The 21,588-nt window shown below is 41.4% G+C and overlaps 1 protein-coding gene across 1 annotated transcript in view; it reads right to left on the minus strand.

The window, feature by feature from the left end:
* Positions 1-21,588, minus strand: part of snd1 (staphylococcal nuclease and tudor domain containing 1) — a 179,150-nt gene that overhangs the window by 103,920 nt on the left and 53,642 nt on the right. Inside the window, exon 16 of the mRNA XM_028570226.1 lies at positions 19,574-19,683. Within this exon, the coding sequence (XP_028426027.1) occupies positions 19,574-19,683 (110 nt within the window). The remainder of the gene's footprint in view (positions 1-19,573; positions 19,684-21,588) is intronic.

Consider the following 21,588-nt stretch of genomic DNA (forward strand, 5'->3'; position numbering starts at 1 on the left):
GTGAGCTTGGACATACTGTATTGTACTTTGTATGCCACGTATGGTATAGCAGGATGTTTCTTATGCTACACCATACTGTTCAATACTGAAGTATGTTGTGCTATGTGGTCACATATTAAGCTGCCATGTGCTATAAAAGGCTCTGTCATACTAATCAGTCAACATGACTACAGGGTCAACCAGCCAATCAGCTAGGCAGCCTCTGAAGGGCCCGTCTCCATGGGAAACACTTCGTCCCTCCATCCCTTCATCCTCCTCGTCATTTTCTTTTTTTCTGTCTGTGTGCTTCATTAGCAATCATGAAGCCATTTGAAAGAGGAAGCAAGGCAAGATGCACCTATTTACCCACAGCACACAGAGCCTGGGTAGAGAAGGAAAGGAAAAGAATGGGAGAAAGACCATAAAGGGGTATAGGAATTGAGATTTAGAAAATAAAATTTAAGTTGGAAGTACAGCGTGACAGATTGTTAGAAATTATTAGGGTGCAAGCAAAAGTAAGAAATTTAGCCAGAACAGAAAACGGGGTTGGTAAAGGGAGCAGATCTAAGAAGCAAAGAGCAGACAGCAAGGGCAAAACAAGATATACACAGAGGAATATTACAGGGCTGGATAATAAGGTGGCTGATGGTACATAGTGTTGCTGGGAGACGAAAGAAATAGACAAGAGAACGAGAAGTGAAAGGTGAAGGAGGGGAAGGGAATTAAGGGAGAATTTGGCCACAATGAAAAGATAAGTAGGGAGGGATAAGAAAGAAGCAAAAACAAAAAATGTGCAAAAGAAATGCAAAGTAACATTTGATGAAAAAGAAATAAAAGTGAGAGAAGAACAAAAAGAGTCAGACCTACCAAAAGGGGAAAGCAAAGCAAAAGGAAAGCAAAGGCGCTTGGGGAAGGAGTAAGCAGAGCAAATGTGATGCAAGAGTGCCAGCTACAGATGGAATGGGGGATATATAGCCTGGCCATTATGGCTCCTGCATGATTGGTGAATGGCCTGGAATGCACCACACGGGATGTGGTGGGGTGGGGTGAGGACTTGACAGCTGGGGGTACTTCAGGAAAGGAGACCGGTGAATATGATGGCAGAGAGGATGGGAGGATCAAGAGATCAGCGCAAATGGAACTGTAGGGACGATGACTGCCAGAGTGCAACCAGTCATTTTTGTTTTCAGTGTGATCGAGAAACCTGAATTTAACAGGTCAAAGCCCTTAAACCAGTAGCAAAAACAAACAACATACTTTCACTTCAATTCAATTCCAGGAAGGAGTTCATTCTCAACTTAAGAGTTTGTAGGACATTTTGAAACCCAATTATTTTTGATGCAATCTCTTAAATTAGATTGTTTTCTCATTGTAAATTACTTGGCACTAGATGATTACTATGCAGAAGATGGCTGTAATAAAGGGTTATTCCATTAAAAATGACCCACAAGCATTATAATATCAATTTTATCAGCCATTTATCAACTAAAGAGCCTCACTCAGTCATGACAGTAGAGCCATGTTTCAAGAATGTTTCAATCAATTTCTATTAACATATTCATCAGGACTAAATTAACAGATTATAGATAATGCTGAATTTCGGAACACTATTGCTACACCATCTTTGATCAGAGTTTGTGATGAGGGATCAGTACAACTGGTTGTCTACATACTGGAACAGCAAGGACAAAAAGTGCTTTTTAGCCTTTTAGCTTTATCTGCTTGATACATGCTTTTTTTTTTTTTTTTTTTTAGGATTCCCAGTCCATTGATAGGAAGAAGTGCCTTGCATGTTAAATTCCATGTGATTTGTTTTTCAGAAAAGCCTGCATAATTATGTTTAATATTGGAACTTTATTATATGTTTTTATATATATATATATATTTATATATATATATATATATATATATATATATATATATATATATATATATATATATATATATATATATATACACACAACATGCAAGGCACTTCTTTGTGTCAAAATAGCCCATGCCAGTTGCTCTAACTGTGTTTTCAAGCATTTGTATTTTAAAAGCTTTTATGGATTATTAACAATACTGTCGCCAACGATTCGATTAGAGAATCTGCATCCCTAGTTAATGTAAGTGTGTTCAACACAGTGCATGTGCAAGGATTTTTGTATGAGCATTAGCCAGTGCTAGTGGAGCAGACAGGAGGCTATTCTAAGCAGGCCTGGGAGCGTGCTGCCTTGTGAGTCAACATGAGTCAGGGCCAGAGATGTTCGGTCCTAATGTCAAATATAGGGACTGGACGGGATGCAGAGTCAAAGAGTGGAGACGGCACATCATCTACGCAGAGAGCAAGTCCGTGCTCATCATGACAAAAGAGAAATTGAGTCAGGAGGACTAATGAATCACTTAACCTTTAATATTTGGCTTTATCACGTGATCTTTTCTAATTATTAAATCAAATCTTTTCTATACTGAGAATACATTTTACATACAGTGCACTATACATGAAGGTAAAGGTGCGGAAGGTGTTGGTGGACTGGAAGAACTAGTGACGGCAAGTTGACGTTCACTGGTGCACCTGACTTTGACTGAGTGAAAAGTGGTGTAAATAACCATATTCAGTGTTGTAGCTGAGGTCAACCGAAGGAGAAGAAACATTTCAATCGCAGTATACAGTTGGCAATGAGCCCAGCGCAGTCTAGGCTGTAGAGTTGAATAGGTGCATGCCAACAGATTTTACTGGATATATACTGTGGTCAGATTTACAAAGAGTTTGTAGCTAAAGCTGAGACTGAATGGCAGGTGGGTTGTGTGAGCCATTTCTGAGAGGACCAATCAAGTGTGTTACTCCCTGTGAGAAAGTTTATTGCCCTTTTGGTTGGTGGTAGCAGCCAGCGACGCTGAAGCCTTACTTTTATGATCCCATCCAGTGGTTGAAGTTAAGGTGTGTGTGTGTGTGTGTGTATGTGTAGTAAATCACGCCTACTGAGAGCCACAAACTGGGGACTGAGACATATTTGAGTAGGGGTTTGTTGAGGTTTGTGTATAAATAAAGAGGATGACACACACACACACGCATAAAAGCATGCACATACACACAGAGCACATAAAAAAATGAAGCCATTGACCATTAATTTCACTGCTTTTGTTGAGATTTACAGCCTGAAGAGAAATCATGATCACAGGCGTATCACCAAGGATACCGTGTTTGGGATCGGTCCTTATTCACTCACTCACAAACACAGACATACATAAACACAGTCCATCAATTCAGGGTATTAACGTGTTATTTCTTATCAATTCTAACCAAAGCACAAGCTCCCCGACTCTGCTTTTGTCTAATAAAACTTTTGAGGCAGCTTATTAGTAGGCTTTAACAGAGGCAACTGTGCTGACCATCAAAAACCATGACATACAGTCAAAGATGTCTGCATATTGTGTGTTCTTCTGGAAAAAGAGAAAAACGAGAAAAGGCACATTCACAGTGTGCTGAAAAGAAAATCTTTGCCTTTATGCTGCATGTACAAATGCATAGTTATTTTAGATGTACGTGGTCTATTGATGTTGTTTAGATTGCTTTGCGGTATGTGTCAAATGTAGCTCTACTTGTAGCTTCTTACACCCTGGGATCTATGTGTAGTGCCTATGGAGAAGAGATATTTTCTCAGGTGTGTGTGTGTGTGTGTGTGTGTGTGTGTGTGTGTGTGTGTGTGTGTGTGTGTGTGTGTGTGTGTGTGTGTGTGTGTGTGTGTGTGTGTGTGTGTGTGTGAAAGAAGCGAGGGAAAAAAGAAGCTTTCTTACAAACCTGCAGACTGGTTTAACATGAAAAAAGCTGTTTGTGGGTTACAGATTGCACTCTGGGATTTAATGTTTTCTAGGATGAGAAGGAGTGCATCTGGGTGAAGACATTTTGGTGAGTGTGGAGGGGTGGGATTGGGGTGACAAAATGGCCTCCTGCATTGCTCAACACATTAAAGAAAGGAGGCAGTGAGAAAGACAGACACGCGTACGAGAATTATCGGAGGTGGATAGTGAGGGCGACACATTATCTGTAACACCCCGATTTATTATGTTGGACGAAAGCAGTGCAAGATAGAAAAAGGACACGTAGAGAGAGAAGTGGGCAAGAAAAGGAGGATGGGGGAACAAGAAAGGGGAGAATTGAAAAGGTTATTGCAACAGATAAGAAGCTCCTATCAGACACATTACGTAGAGCACAGTATTCGTTCTGCAGGATCATGAATTTACACTGACGTGGACTTCAAGATGACAAGCAGTGTGCTAAAGTCAAAGACTTCCGGAGAAAAAGTGCACTGCAGAGCACAGAGTTGCACATGAAAGCAACTCAAGATGAAAGCCCTGACGAGCTGCGTAGAGCATCCATGGGTTGAAACCGTTTTCATGCGGTGGCAGAATTATTTAACTGCTGCAGCAAACTGCTGTGTGGGTTCAAATGTGTGTGTGCATGTGGGTCAGCAGTGATCTTTAAAGATCAAACAAATCCATAGCCAACCTCTGTTTGCGGTGGAGTGTAAGAGATGCATTTGTTAGGATTTGCATTTGGTTTCCAAAAACAAATCGCAGTTGAATTATTGTCCAATGTCCAGTGGTTTTTGGTCATGTCTTTAGGTGGGATTCAGCCCTCTGTAAAATCACCGGATAATACAGATGGGCGACTGCATGCCGTCTGTGTGAAAGAGCTTGTGTAGGAGTCGCTGCAGGTGAACCTATGCCAGTCTTACTATGCCACCTCCTTATAAAACTGATCTAAGCATATGCCATCCCAGAAAACAGACAGCGAAGAGCATTTCAACCCAGTAGCTGGTTATCAATGTCAGACAACGAGACAACACTTACCGACTTTAACTGTGTGGAATCCTCTAGAGCTACACTGGGAAAACCTAACATGTCCGGTCCCATCTTCCCACGTCGTTTAAATAGCAAATGGACCTGCGCCCATCTGTGCGCCCATGGGTGTGCTGGTCTTACAGGGAGGTGTGTTCGGGTGAATTCTTGGCGTATTGCTATCTTGAGGCACCGGAAAGTGATCGCGCCATTAACCAACAAAAAACCTGGCCTAAAGTCTATAACGCAGCATTTCATTGTTATTTTAACAGCGCATAAACTGGCAAAAGTGAATTCGTACAACGGCCTAAAAGCACCTGCGCCAGGCGCTTCATGCCGTGCTCTTACATCGTTAAAATAGGGCCCATTAAGTAACTGGAGGCAGAGGAATAAATTATAAATATCAAGATGATGTTGGAACTTTTAAACCTCCTAGATGTATACATTGAAGTGGTCAGGACAAAATCCTTTATGACGATATGTTAAGGGCCAGTATGTCTACAGCTACATGTGCAGTGGTGTGGGCATCAGTGAAGATTCATTTTGCATACTTATTCTTAAGCAAACGTGTTCTATAAACAATTGTTTTCAGGGCAGTGTTAAGCATTTCAGAACCAAGAACTTTTAAACAAGAGGTGAATCAGAGGCGCCGTGTGGCCCCAAGCTGAGCGCGACCTCGTCGGCCTGGCTGATATAAGAGTACCTGCCCAACGGGGAAGCCAATAATTAGAGAGCTAGTTACACCGCTCTTCTTCCCTCAACACTGTGGTTGTGTTTAATTAGCTGGATTGAGGGACAAGACACATCAAAGACGTGTATGTGCAAGTGGGCTTGTGTTTGTCCATCAATTACAGTTTTGTTGTTGATGCTGTGAAATTACTTCAAACCAAGTCCCGAGCGATAGTCGGGGGATGTTCTGTAAGAGTGTAAACATGAGGGATTAATGCCACAAGTGAGAGAGAAATAATACAAGTAGGTGGTAGCAATTCAACAGTGATGTGAAAAAAAAGAAAACTTAGAGTTACTACTCTAGTGGGAGTTTAATACTATGAAGAGGAGGATGTGTATGCAGCTCATGAGATGACTATTGAGCGTAAGCAGAGGGAAATCATCAAAGAAAAGAAGAAAACACAAAAGAGGGACAAAGAAATGTGGCTCAAGTTTAATGACTAGTGGAGGAGAGGAGAGGAGAGGAGACTTGGCAAGCATTCACCCTCCCACTCTGTTGGCAGCAGAGGCACAAACTGTTTGCTCACAGCAGTACATGCATCTATTAGTATTGTTCCAGGAGATAATAAAGTGTGTGTGTGTGTGTGTGTGTGTGTTAACTTCTCAGCCAAAAGTGGAAAACGAGTTGCTATGGGGTGGCAGACGAAACATTATGGAACAGCAATATGAAATGTATGAGGGAGCAAGCGTTTGTCTGTCTGCGGGTGTGTCAGACTTTAGTGCTAAATGTCAGCAATATAGGAACACCAGAGACCAAGGTGCCAACAACACACACGCTTCTGAAAACTACAGCTTCCATGGGTTTCAGCAATGGGAGGACAGGCTATCAAAACCTGAACTTGTAGTTGTTGAATGCTACACAAATCGTTTTATCCTGGTTAGAATGGAGGTGTTAAAATGTTATGTCATGTCAAAGATAATGAAATGTACTTTTAGGCCTGGGAAGTACTGAGCACCATTCAGACACACTTAAACAGCAGCGAACACTCACTTGAAGAGAGATTCAGCTGGCGACCAAAGCGTTTTAAGAAACGGCAGTGTCCCGGCCAGCCTTTCTTGGAACTTCCCCTGCATACACCCCTGCACATTCAGAGAGAGATTCAGCCAGCAAAGGGGTTTAAAGAAACTACATTTCTATAGCTGGCCTCAATTGAAGCTATGCTTGCACAGAGATACACACAGCTCTCTGCCTGTCGCCCACTTCTGCCATTAGCTTTATCTGTTTGAATTCAAAGCTGAGAGCCCAATTCCCGTTGGTTTTTTGAAAAATATTTTGCCAGGCTTGTTCTTCCGTTTATGCCCCCAACTCTTCTCTGGGAAAACATAGAAAAAGGAAAAAGAAGAGGGGGGGTGCGCCAATCGCTGACACAGCCGCTGACATAGCCTCTCTCTTGTTGGTAAGGGATATAAAGAAATAGAATGAGCGAAGAGGTAGATGGAAAGAGATGCTGAGATGGGGATAAGAGTACATGCGTGAGGACATTATGCTGGGGTAAGCTGCAGAAGGATTACCGCTTCAACTCGCTCCTCTTTTTTGGCCTTTATTTGCCGCTTATGTATTCACATCTTTGAGGCTATATTCCTGCTCACTCAAGGTACACACACGAGCACAGATAAAAAAAAAAAAAAAAAAAATAGTGTCTTGTGAACGCAGAGGAAAAGGTGAGAGAAAAAATAAAAAGGACAAGACAAGAGGAGATGGGAGGTCTAGGGAGGTGTGCCCTCTACACAGCAGGGGCCTGACATTGACGACTCAATAAGCGAGCACGTAACGGAGGACTGACATGAAACACGGAGAGACACACACATAGAAGACGTGGGGAATAGAAGAGGTGAAGATGGTCTGTGTGAACAGTACGGTGTGTGTGTTGGTCTGCATGAACCATATATAAATTCTGTCATCATTTAAAAAAATAAAAATAAAAAGGCGCAGAAACAGCTGACTTCAGTGTGTGCATGTGCAAGCCTGATTGTGTGTGTGTGTGTGTGTGTGTGTGTGTGTGTGTGTGTGTGTGTGTGTGTGTGTGTGTGTGTGTGTGTGTGTGTGTGTGTGTGTGTGTGTCATGTGTTTTAAACCCTACAGCCAAGACAACTTCGACGTGTGGCAACTGCTGTGTTGTCAAGGGAACCATTAGCACAACTGAAAGGCTGGTATCTGCTCTGAGCAGACGCACGCACGCCAACCCTCTTGCATGATTGTTAGTGGTGCCTGAGAAAATAATTCCTCTGCATAGGCACTACATATAGATCCCAGTGTAAGAAGCTACAAGTAGAGCTACATTTGACACAGACCACAAAGCAATCTAAACAACATCAATATACCACTTACATCTAAAATAACTATGCTATTTGATGTATGCATGGTGAAGACACAAAGATAGATGGATATGCATTTGTCTGTCAAAGCTGTCAATATTTGACGTTGTTGTGTCAGTCATCAACAGAATAGGATCAATCGAAGCAGGCAGCAGCTGGGGCGGCTTATCAGAGATTCAACTAACATATAGTGAAGGACAGACTATATAATGTTTCTACTACTGTGCACCATCTAGGTCAAACTGCAACAGGGAACATTCTGGTATTATTCTAGCCTTAAATGTCAATAAACCACATTTATTTAAATCATGTTTTTTTTTTATACAACAATAAGTACAAAAAAATGTTTTCAGATTAGGACAGAATGTATTCACTGCTAATGAATTTGAACAGACTTAATTTTGCCTCTGAAGCCAATCGCACGACATTTGTGTTACAGTGTCAAACAGTGCTCATGTTTAGATAAACACCTAGCGGCCAGCTGCTCAGAAGGCGACGCAGCAGGGGGATTTGGGTGTGTGTGCGCACGCAGCTGTGTGTAAGAGTATTTTCCTTGTGGGTCAGGCTGAAAGGGAGGCAGACTAAAAAGAGGTTAGTGAAAGTAACATGTGTACACAAAATCACAAAGGGGGCGCAAGTCGGGGTAATGAAAGACAACGGCGACAACAAAAATTGGGGGAAGGGACGTGTGTGTGTGTGTGTGTAAAAATACCAACATTAATTTAGTGAGGAACATAAAATGCCAGTCAAGTTAGAAGAATGGTGAGGCGAGACAACAATAACAACAAATTAAGAGATAAACAATAAAAATGAAGCTGCCTCTTGGGGCAGAACTAGAGATGAAGGAGAATCAGCTGACCGAAGGAGGATTAACAAGACGACACTTGTTAAAGGGGAGGCATTTTCCAACACTCGCGTCTGTTGAGGTTTGACATTTTTCTTTAATAACCAAAGTCTCACTTTCATTTCCATCTCATATTTAATAACCAAAGAGAAATTCATTAGAATTTAAAGTAGACCTTTAAGTAACTAACAGTGGCATTTATGGAACCTCTTGTTTGTGATTAAAAAGCCAGAGCAAGGTAAAAATTGGTCCAACTGTCAGACAACTATTGAGCTATCGAGTGTGCCCTACTAGACTGTCCTCATTCATTAATGCAGTCGATATGCCACAGCAACTCTCCCAATTCAACATATTTGTCTCAACTTTCTTTTTTCGGAATCCTCATCATCCATTTGTCATTTCTGACCATCACAAGTTGTACTGTGCTGACTGATGAAGTGAAGTGAAAAACGGTTTGTTAGAACAATACTGGTAGAGGAGCCGAAAAAATAATAAAGCCAAAAGAACCCAACTAACGAGACAGGTAATGACGTGTCTATTGATACAGCCACTGGCTATCTGGCTGGCCGCCTGCAGTATTCTCAGACGGACCAAAATTCAATATGTACTTTGGCTCTTTTCTTCTTAAGTGAGAAGGACCACAGTATAACAGGGGAAAGTCAAACAAAAAAGGGAAACAAAGACAATAAAAGCCTTTTCTCCCTTTCCTGTTGCTGCAATTACTTCTGAACCATTCAGTCGTCAGGCCTCAGGTTCAACAATTATTTAAAAAATGTGTTTGTCTAGGAATGTGTGCACACACAATGATGTCCTATACCTCCATTATGCGCTCTCTCTCTCTCCTTAAATGCATTAAAATGTAGACCAACGTACGTGTGTGTGCATGTGTGTGGTTGGAGGAGAGCAAAAAAAAAAAAAAAAAAAAAAAAAAAATCATAGAAAGAAGGAGAATTAAAGATAAGATACATACAGTGAGTGATATACTGTGAGACAGTACAGTGCAAGTGCATGAGAGCATTATACTACTGCCCTCATTGATGTGGAAGAGTGCTGCAGTGCCCTTCATGTAGAGGAAAAGGCTAAGAGGATTCAGCTGGTCCCCAAGCACAGTGTGTGCCTGTGTCTTTGCACTGTTTCCAGGGTATGCTTATCAGGGTGGACAGTTAAGTTGCAATTCCCACACACACACACACACACACACACACACACACACACACACACACACACACACACACACACACACACACACACACACACACACACACACACACACACGGTTGTCCTCGTGGTAAACAAGTTGGGGCGATAAAGCAGTGAGCAGGTTTCTCCCTTCCTCTCATCTCTCCATCTCTATTCAGGCCCATCTATCTCCTCCGTCACTGCGATGGTGTTTATGTGGGCCGCTCTGTTCACCTTCAGGCTATAATTCACAATTTTCAAGTAACAAAGCCGGCCAACTGTGACACCGATACACACAAAGTGAGCAGTGGTTTATTTGCAAACTGCTGCAAAAGCTGAACTTCATCTGTGACACCAATTAGTCGACAGTCATGTAGACAAGCCACTTGTGAGCGTCAGAATTTATGGTCAGTGCTACAATCAATGGCATCACAAGGCTCACAATGTGGGTTTCAAGGTCAAACTTAAAATTACAAATTTTATCTCCATTTAAATTGACAACTAACATGGTTTGCCCGTTATCTTGCTGCTACTCTATTTCACAGAGCGAGACACATCCACCATCGCACAGAAACACAACTATTGGTCAATTGTGACTCGCGTAGATGGACAAATGGACCGTACCGCAACAAGGTATACAACTTTTAATACAAACATCAAAAACATGTTTTTTTTTTTCTCTGAGCTCCGTTCAGGTTTGTATCAACATCAATAATGATAAATGCACAGATTAGGGCACATCTGTGAATGTCTGCTTTTTTGGTTTTTTTTTTTTTTTAATTGACAACTGGGCAACATCATTTACAATCTGCCAATGAGGATTTATTTTAGTGTAATGCTGAAATAATTAAAAGCCCCATCTGGGTCATATCACTCAAAAAAAAAAAAAAACTGAATTGTACGTCACTGTTGGCAACACTATCAGAAGAATTGGCTACGATATGATGGTAAAAAAATATTAAATATCTCTGGCATGGATGTAGTCCAGGCTGGTCCAGACTGCTGTGGTTATGAATGGATGGGGACAGATCCTGTCTGTGGCTATAAATGCATGTCGATAAAACCAGCATGGTTCCCTACCCCTATATTATATGTATTAATATAACGATGGAGTTCAATCTCCAATACTCTGTACAGCTACATGCTCTTGTACATTAAACCTTTTGCATATCTGCAAAGCCAATATGAACGACGGAATGTCCGGCAAGTGTGTGATAGGGGGAAGGGGGGGAGAGGGGAGGAGGGGGGGGGGGGAGAGAGAGACATGGTCAAAGCAGTACTTGTATAATCGGCCTTATGCCAAAATAATTCAAGCATGATCGGAAATCAATGTGAGAGCATGGAAGCTGTGGAGAAATCCGATGCCGTACTGCGGCCAAGAAAGGCAAAATAAGACGTATAAAAGAGGCTCGAATGCATCAAGGATGCATTCTGTGTGCCTCTGTGCGTGTGTGAAGAATGCTAAATGAATTGATCAGGAGTTGCACTGACCACAGATGTGCATGGAGGCAGATTGAAGAAAATGACAGACAACTAGATAACAATTCAAATCCAACTGCCACATTGTGACTATTTATACTTGAGGTAGTGGTACTTATAATTACCACACAGAGAAGGAAAAGCAAAATCCTCTTGATATTACAAAAGGTGGTGAATGCATTAGCATTTAATTAAAATGCTCAGCAAGAACAATTATTAAAGCAGAGAGCTCGGAGATCTGTAGAGGCAGGCGGTAGCAGGGAATCTGTGATGCTGGCCCAGTGACTCATCAAGGCTCCACAACCCAGCCTCCTGCAGGTCTGAAGGCAGCCTCTACCAACCCTCACGTGTTCACGTCACAAGGTGGGGTACGGTACGGTGAGGTAAGTTTCCGTCTGTGTGTGTGCGTGTGTGGGTGGGTGTGCGTGTTAGGACTGTCTTAAAATGCTAATTACATTTTTGTTTGGTTTTTCACCAGGTTACTGAAATTATCATTTTTATTACCATGTTAACTCTTGTCAACTGCAGCTGAAATTTGATGTGGAATAAAGGGTTCCTAAAATTGTTGTTCCAAAGGATGACATGCACTACAAACTATGTGTCAAACTTTAAAATTGGTAACGCAACTATGGCTGCTCTTGTACCGTTTGAAAATATAGTTTCCTACTAAATAGACAGGAAGACTCGAAATGATAATAATGAACGACTACTACACCCCATTCATCACTTTGTTCTCAGGTGCAGTCAAATGTAGGATAATCCGTGACAATGGTACATTACAGGTTAGTTTCTTAAAACAAGAACTTTTTATGACTCAATTGTAAACGCATGATTGGAAGTCATTTTTAATTATTTTATGAATTTTGGGTTTAAATATAGAAATACATTAGATTCAAATGTAGTGAAAAACACCCTGACGTACCAATACAAAAAGGTCCTCTTCATGTATGTGTGAGGTAGAGTAATTGTTAGTGAGTAGGCAGTACAGTAGATGAGAGACCACCCAGACTGAATGAGGTCAACAGGACTGACGGTATACGTAGGTGGATCAGTAAATCGCATATTACTGTCCACTTAACCTGCTCTCGTGCCTGCTCAAACACTCCCATCTCCGCTTTACCCTCTTTTCTTATTCTGGTTTCCACTCCAGCCTGGTGATCAGTTATACAACTGGAAATATAAACAGTGGACCCAATCAACAGTCTGTTGTTTAGGTCTTAAGAATAGTCACATTTTTCACATTGCAGCCCTCTCATTTTGGAATGACGCTAGTTATACAATATTTAAATGAGGCGTTAGGAACAGTTTAAATATTGTTTCACTGACTTGTGTATTTCATTAACTAACACTGAACCACTAATTATGCCCCGTCTGTAGCTGACTCATCCTAGATAAACACGTCAATGCAGTAAAATTCTTTCCTTCTCCTTCCCCTCTGGTTATGCTGAGAGTTTGAAGTTGCCACCCAAAAGCAAAATCAATAGAGAGCCTCAGTGACTGAGACTCTTTACGAATGTTTTTATCAATGGAAGGTAGGAGGTAAGAGAAATTAAATGGAAGACATCAATAAAGAAAAGAGAAATGTCTGGGGAGTGGTGTTTACCAATGCGTTTCCTTTTTTTTTTCTCTCTCTCTCAAAAATATGTGCTGCTGTTTCAGTTTCACGCTGGGAACGGGAGCAGTGTCTGTCAGAGATTAACACAACGCAGAGGGAGCAGGAAGAGAGACCGAGGCAGACAGACGGTAAAAGAGAGAAAGAAAGAAGGGAGGGAGGGATAGAGGAAGACAGAGCAGATAAACACAAAAGGGATTTTTGAAAAGAGTGAGTGAAAGTGAAAGACATCTTTCAAAAAAAAGTGGCAGCGAACCACCAGAGATCCACAGACTGAATGAGGGGTGGTGGTGGTTTATAAATAGAGAAGACAGAAAGCAGGGCCTCTCCCCTCATTGGATGCCACATTAATTATGCGTGTCTGCATCAGGAGAAATTAAGATATGGCTGTGTGGCAGCTTAGAGAGAGAAATTGAGAATGGAGGGGGATAGGGAGAAATGGCAGGCGAGGAGGGAGAGAACGGAGAGCTGGGCTGCGGTCGAATATTCAATTTTGCTTAGGAAGGTTCCTAACGGAGTGAAATGACCCGGAAGTAGTTAAGCGGCTGCCATGACAAGAGCCGTTCAAATTGTCTAGGTGATAAGAAAAGATGCTTCAATGTAGGGCTGGGCGATAAAACGATAACGATATGTATCGCCATACACATAATCAATATCAATAGAAAAAGGTCGATAAAACGTTCGATAACTTGTTTTTCTTCATCAGAAGAAACCAGAGGTTGTGAATCAAGTTTGGTTGCATGAACAACGGCACTCACTCTCTGGCATAGACAGTATATAATGGACCAATAGACCCCGTTGCTCTGGACGGAGACCAGTGAAGGCTATTAGAAGCACTTTTCCGGTGATCTCTTGCTTTACTGCGCAGCCTCCAACTGACAGAGACAACGTAAATGTGACGTGAGCAACGTGTCTGAAAGTTGTAAGTCTTCTGGTAGCTGTGCCAAGAGAAATCTCAATCATTTCCAATCTTACAGAGACGGAGAGCGTAGGTGTATGTAAGGAGATAACATAAGCACAGGCTAATTATTGCTAACTAAAATGCTAGTTAACATTAGTAATTAAACCTAAACAGCTAATGTAAGTCGAAACTGCCTGCGAGCTTCTCCTGTACTATACGGTAATTCCTCTACTGTGCGACAGTAAGTCACTTGGTTATGACACAATCGTTAGCTTATTTTTACAAAAACGTCTGCTACGGAGCCATAACGTGAGGTACAAGGTAATGGAGCCTTTTATACATTGTTGTGTTTCTTTAGAAATAAACAATGGACAAATAGAGTCTTTAAACGCTTCAGATGTAAAGTTATTCGCAGTCAAGGGACGTAAAAAAAAAATGGCGGTCAGTGTAATGCTAACAAGAGGTGATCGCTTCGTAGCAACAAAATGGCGCCATCGGAGGTTCGCGTTCTGAAGCGAAGCTTACCCCCTTGCTCTCTGGCAACCTAGCAACGTGGGGAGTGACACTCTAACAGCCAATCATGTAACAGTATCACGTTTGGTTGCGCCACATCGCTGTCTCGTGTTCTTCAATAACAGAACCGGCGTGGAGTGGAAAGTGAGTGCCGCAGCGAGCGAGGAAATCGTTGATAAAACAGGAAAAGTCAGTATGGCAGTTTTGGGGATAATATAAGTCTGACCGTAGTCAGACCAATGTCGTCAGACCAACACTGGTAATACCATAAACTTGTTTTACTACTTTAGACCAACACTGTGGAGCACAGCCGTATTCGCCATCAACGTCCAACAACATCTGCAGCTGCAACACGGCACAAGCAGCAGACCGCCATGGAGAGGTACTCTGCATCAGCGCCTTACTAAACACTACAAGCAGCAGACCGCCATGGAGAGGTACTCTGCATCAGCGCCTTACTAAACACTACAAGCAGCAGACCACCATGGAGAGGTACTCTGCATCAGCGCCTTACTAAACACTACAAGCAGCAGACCACCATGGAGAGGTACTCTGCATCAGCGCCTTACTAAACACTACAAGCAGCAGACCACCATGGAGAGGTACTCTGCATCAGCGCCTTACTAAACACTACAAGCAGCAGACCGCCATGGAGAGGTACTCTGCATCAGCGCCTTACTAAACGCTACAAAGAAATAATGAAGGCAGACATGCTGGGCACTGTCCAGAAGCCAGGTTACCAACCTAGCACTAAACCTGCAGAAAATAGTTCCTTCTCAGGTTTCTTATATTTAGCTAACACTTTGCACTATTTTATGACACTTTATTAAGCATTTCTTACTTATTCTTTGATTTTGCACCTTAATGTTAAGAGATAATTGTTAAGTGTTCATTGTGATTTTAGACCTGTTTACATTTTAATTATTTGAGTGTTTTTCATGGTTGTGTTGACATTTCTGCTTTTATAACTGAGGGGATTATAATCAGAGCAGGGTTAAGTTTAAAATAAAAATGTTTAAATTTAATATATTTTTCTCCTGGTCCTTATTTTAAATAGGTCATAAAAAATATCAATAATTATCGATATTGACCGATATGAAAAACTTATATCGTGATACAGTTTTCAACCATATCGCCCAGCCCTTTTGTATGACTACATTATTTGGACCATGTGTGAAAATAGGAATATTATGCGAGAATGCGCGGATCAGCTCTGACGGCATCCAAATCAATTACCTGAAATCACCCACCCAAATAAGTCATTTTCACCCTCTCTACAGTCTCTGTAGGCTATTGCTTTTTAAATGATGTATTGTAGTGATGTATGAGTGTTTTCTTTAAATGTGTACTGTAATGATGAGAGGCGATGCTTTCAGTAACTGGAAATGTTTCCAAGCACGCAGTAATGCCACTGTCGCTGATATCGTGGGATATTTAAACAGCAAAACTTAAAACTGTAGTTATAAACTTGACAGAGAAAAAATAACTCAACGTTTAACTTCTGAAATAATCAATGAAGTAACGCTGATGACTGCTGTCCTCGTGTGTCAACGTGCACAGCAGTGGCGGGAAGCTCTGCTGCATTTACAGTTTAGAGAATATTGTCGTCATTAATAATATATTTCTTTCACCCACCCGCAACCATATGTAGCTCAGCGCAAATTCTTTCAGGAAGACCTAAGAATAATCAGTTCTCTCCCTAAAGCGAATCAGCGCTGGAGGCTTTCACCGTTCTGATAAGCCAATCAGAATCGGCCACGGATTCCATAGGCCAATCACAGCGTCACAACACTGCTTTAAAATCTGTTTCTCTCCCTGTGCCATCAGCTGTCATTTCAGGAAAGGCGGTCATCCCTCCTCCTGCTCCTCCCCTTCCACCTCCTGTCATACCAGTACCTCCTCGGTCTGGTCTTCCGGTCTTTCTCCGCCACCACCGGTGTCTGGATTCCATCGGGGGGTTACAGCATGGTTCCATACCCCTATATTATATGTATTAATATAACGATGGAGTTCAATCTCCAATAGTCTGTACAGCTACATGCTCTTGTACATTAAATCTTTTGCATATCTGCAAACAAGTCTCTCCTGATTGAAATAACCCTCATAACATAGAATATGTAGCCTACAGTACATTCGTAGGCCTAACACGGTCTGCTTATCTTGCATACATTTAACAATTATGTTCATACAATAATCCTAATCGGGATTCATGTGGATACATATGAGTGGGCAGGAGGGTGTGGGTGAGCAACCAATTATGATAATAAAACTTTATTTGCAGAACACCTTTCATACAAGAAACCGCCTACAGCCCCGTGCTTTATAATGATGAAATCATTATGAAACAACAGTGCTTCACATGAAACAACATAATTAATGCAGAATAAGAAGGGAAATAAAATGGTAAGTATTATTGTCCACCAGGTGGTCCACGTTTATTGAGCAAGCATGAAACACGGTGAAAACGCACGAGGCGAAATATCCATATGGGCTTTCTGTAGTCCACCTTTGGAACAAAGCAGACCATAATGGCGGCTCGTTCGGAATACAATCTCGTATTTTACAAAAATAGTTCACCGAAACGTGTTTCTGAAAACATTTTAAGCGAGAAATAGGCCATGCAGTTGCTGAATCCCCAAATGTCAGTCAGAGATTTAAAACTGGACGCCAAAGACGACGATGGGAGGCGAGAGTGAGGCAGAAATGAGTGGAAAAAGAGAAAGCGGAGAGAGAAAAGGCTATTAGTGGAAAACCAAAACAAAAGGCACCCAAACTCACTCTCAAAGGAGACAAGACATAGAGAACAGCTAATTACAGAGTAGTGGAATACAGAAGTACGAGAAGAAGAAAAAAAGCGTAGGAACTATTGAGTTACTTAACATGTCATCAAATCAACATAGCCCTACAAAACTCAAAAAAATCTGTCAAGCAGCATGAGCGAGAAAATATTTTATGAATGCAAATAAATACATCGCCAAAACCCAAATCAAATGTTATTTAGGTGAGGCCATCTTAAAAACCGTGTGCAATCAGATGCCATTCAGAGATGAATCAACAGCAAAAGCTTATGCTAATGAAATCAAATGATCCATATTCATGTTTGAGTGTGACACACCTTAATAACCCTGTTTCAATCACACTCTGGGATAGAAGAGATGGAGGGAAAGATGGATCAAAAGGCACAAACCATTTCTACCTTTCCGTTCTACAGTAAATTGTGTCTTTTATTCTGCTGCTACTTACTCGTCTCTCGTTAGAGCTTCTTCTCAGCTTTTTACTCTGGCGTTCTCTCATGTAACTCTCTCCTGTTTCCGTGTCAGGCGATCCTATAACATTACACTCGCATTGGACTCTTTTCTAGCTAGTTGTGTACGGGTTTCTGAACTGTGACTTGTTTCGTCTTCCCCTTGCTATGTTCCAGTTTGTTTAAGCCGGTGAACCAGAAGAATTACACCCAAAAGGGATTTTCAACCAGTTACTTTCTTTTGGTTCATTTTGCATTTTTTTTTGGGAAAGGTGACCGCTCTCATGTGTGAACGCTTAACTGTGTTGTTATCTACTTGAATGTGTCCGTTTGAGAGTGACTGTGTTCATATTTGTCCATAACAGCAGGTCAGTGCAGCCAGCCAACCAGCCCCCGCACTGGGCTCGGGCCTCATTATATGGCTCGGTCCTGCCTGCTAACTCCCACCTACCTGTGAAAAACTTGCTGACACCACCAATGACTGGCGAGGGAGAAAATGTGTGAGATACTGTGCGTGTCAAGAGTGTGTACGGATGGCCATGATAACAAATTCTTAATTTAATCTGTGTGTCTATTGGAAAGACTAAGGAGAATGTGGCAAAGCATGTGTACCAGTGTTATGAATCTGATTAATTATGCATTTGTGCGTATATGTGCATCTGTAAAAGTAATAATTAATTTCAACATGTCAGTGGTTGAAAACCTTTGCACTGCATTGACTCATGGGGGGGAGATTTGCATCCCTGTCAATCAAAATCCCCCGTTGCTTGCTTCAATTATTTCCCAGCCGAGGCATTCCGGTTCCAACCTATACTACTGGCTCTCCACACAAACACATCCATATACACACACTAACACTAGTCTACCTCCAATGCTGGCCAAGGCTACATTTCCATGACAATTAAACACCGGAGCACAGTGAAGTCAGCCACCCTACGCAAAAAAAAGCCCTTTAAAAAACGGTGATAGGAATGGAGAGGGGGAGTTAAAGAGAGCAAAAGAGAGGAAGTGTGTGGCCTGGATAAGTGGTGGCAGGATTATAGCTAGTTCCATTATGGCTTTGGTCCGTTCACTGCTCCTTATAAAAACCTATTAGCATGTGAATGAACAGGCACACACTGTAGTTTTCTAAAGCCCAGGAGCACTGATCCACTATCAGGTGAGCTTTCCATAAACTAGAAAGCGGGGGCGGATGTGTGTGTGTGTGTGTGTGTGTGTGTGTGTGTGTGTGTGTGTGTGTGTGTGTGTGTGTGTTGTGTTAGTTTTTGTTGAGATTCCACATAAGTCAATGTATAAGTACAGTGCATTAAATGCTGTAACAAAGACAATTTGGGAGTAAACCATATAATCAGCGCATTATAAGTCAGTGGCCCAATCCTTGCTCCCTGGTTCTGATGTCAAGCATCAAACCAAATATCAAATTGCCAAAAGAAAAACAAGAATTTTGTTTGGAGGAGAGTTGTGGATCTCTGTCCTAGATGGGTTTTTTCTTGTCCAAACAAGAGACACACATGAGTGTAAATGCTGTATTATATTATTGTAATATTAAAGACAAATTGCCTGGAAAATGTTAACATCAAATGTGGGTATAATTCCTTATTTTTCTAATTAACAAATTAAATTAAAGAAGTTTTAATATGTGTTGCTCATATAAAATGGGCAGGATCAACGTGGCAATCGCACAAAAACAAAGCCGGAATGCCTGATGGAAATTTGTTTTCAAGCCAAAGTAGCGTCTGGGTTTATCAGTAGCTGTTATTAAAAGTATAATAGACATTATTTTCTCGCATCACTGAACCAAAATGGTTGTGTGCTCAAAGCAGACTAAACTTGGACTGTTCCGAGTGTGAAAATAAAATGCAGCAATGTGAGTGCCAAAATAGCAGAACACCCAAGAGTTAGCAACATGGGAATGATGAAACCAGGGCCAGAATGTCCCTCTATACTGCTTACCTCCCTTTGCAGCACCAGCTCTTTGGTGAACAGCATGGCCTCGTCACTGAACGGTTCCGCCACCTGCATCCCTCCAGGCATATTTCTGGAACTGCGTGGACATTCAATACCTGGCCAAAGACAACACAGTTGCAGGAGTTAAAAGGTTAGCACAGCAGCTAATCAAAAGAACAACAAGATGTCCTGAACAGTTTTAAAATGATTTGGCTTGAAGTCCGAAAGACCAGGACACATAAACATAAAAAAAAAAATGCACGAATGCAGAAATACGGTTGCCATTTATATAAATATCAGCAGGTCACTGACTCGACTTGTTTCCACAATTTTCAGGACCTTTACTGCGACGAACAACGGATGCCACTTCATAGGCCAAGGTCAAAGTGGCTTAGCCACACTATTTCACAAAAGGTATGTCCGTGGCACAACACAGATTAACCAGCTACACTATCATCAGCACTTAGTGGATAATTGGTCATCAAGGGGTCAGTAATGAGTGCCTAAAGTGCTTCTGTGTAGAAGCAGTTTCAACTGAAAAACAGACTTGTTGAATTAACGTTTCTGGGACCCTTCGACGTCGAACTCGGCTAGATTTTCAGAGGCTTTCTTGTAGAGTTCAGGTAGTAATGGATAAGCTTCAGGGCAAAGGTGGGGGAAAGAGGAATGAGTAGATATAATATAAAAGGCTCTGCATTTCATGTTCACCCTGTTTAAAAAAATATATACGGTGATAAAAAGAGGTATATGCAAGAAAGGTATATGCATGAGAGAGAATGTCTGTTTGAAGATAAAGGACTAGGCTGTAAGGTAGAAAGACAGAGTGTGAGTGAGTGAGCGAGCGAGTGAGTGAGTATGTTTTTGAGTGCAGGAGCATACTTAGCTTCAATTTAGATTCACTTCTTTTCTATCCTTCCGATACCCCTTAGGACTCGATGTACTATGTCTATGCAACGTGTGCTTAGTGCACAGACAAGTAAAGCATGTGTGTAAAGGTGAAAACACCTTAGCAGTACCTATATGTTAATCCTTACATTAATATGCGCAGTAGCAAGCAAGTTGGTGCCGTATTGATTCAAGCAGAGAACCTCAATGACCGTTTCTGTTTACAGCATTGTACTAATAAAGCAACAGCTCTCTCCCAGGGTGTTCCTTTCCTCTGACGCTCATGTTGAATTTAATGAGCCTCACTGGCATGAAATGTGCACGGTGTGGACTCCTGAGGCAGCATATGCATAGAAGTAAAATCAGATGTGCTAGCGCCATGGTCACCTCACAGTAAGGCCACATCCACACGTACCAACGTGTGTGTGTGTGTGTGTAACATTTCCTAGCTTTATGAGTTTCCTAGCTGATTTTACAATAAAATAACCTAGTAGCTTTTTTTTGTACGTTCTGTTCCCTACAGAAACCTCTGCACAAGCCTGTCCCATTTTTGAGAACAAGAACAAGAGACATCAGCGTATTCACACAGAGAGACGCAGAGAAGGGAAAATGACCCAGGAAAGGCAAAATGAGGCCACAGGACAGTCCGCACCAAAAAGTTATTACGAACTGTTGAGTCCACCTTTGAGACATAAATGTATTCAATATACAGCAGGGAGCATTTAAACCAATTAGACATGCACATTTCTGTTTTGCACTAAACCATTTGCATCTTTGCACTCTAGGTATAATATTGTGCAAAATGGTGATACAACAATTTATTGTTCTTTAAATGAGATTTACAAGAGGGTAAAATGCAACACACACAGTAACACAAAGATTTAATAAAGAACTGCTTTAGAAATGTACCTAAATAATTAGGGGTGGAAATCACCAGAGGCCCCACTATATGATATTATCAAGATACTTATGTCACATATTGCGATTTTAAACATATTGCCATATTCTGCAATATATTGCAATTAATGACATTTTCCAACTTTAACAAATTATGTGCCCAAAGGAAACTTTCAGTTTTATCTAAAAAGATACATTTCTCTGCACAATCTAGCGGATTGAAAAAACTATTATTATTC

The sequence above is a fragment of the Perca flavescens genome, chromosome 23 (genome assembly GCF_004354835.1).
Source record: "Perca flavescens isolate YP-PL-M2 chromosome 23, PFLA_1.0, whole genome shotgun sequence".
NCBI classification, from domain to species: Eukaryota; Metazoa; Chordata; class Actinopteri; order Perciformes; family Percidae; genus Perca; species Perca flavescens.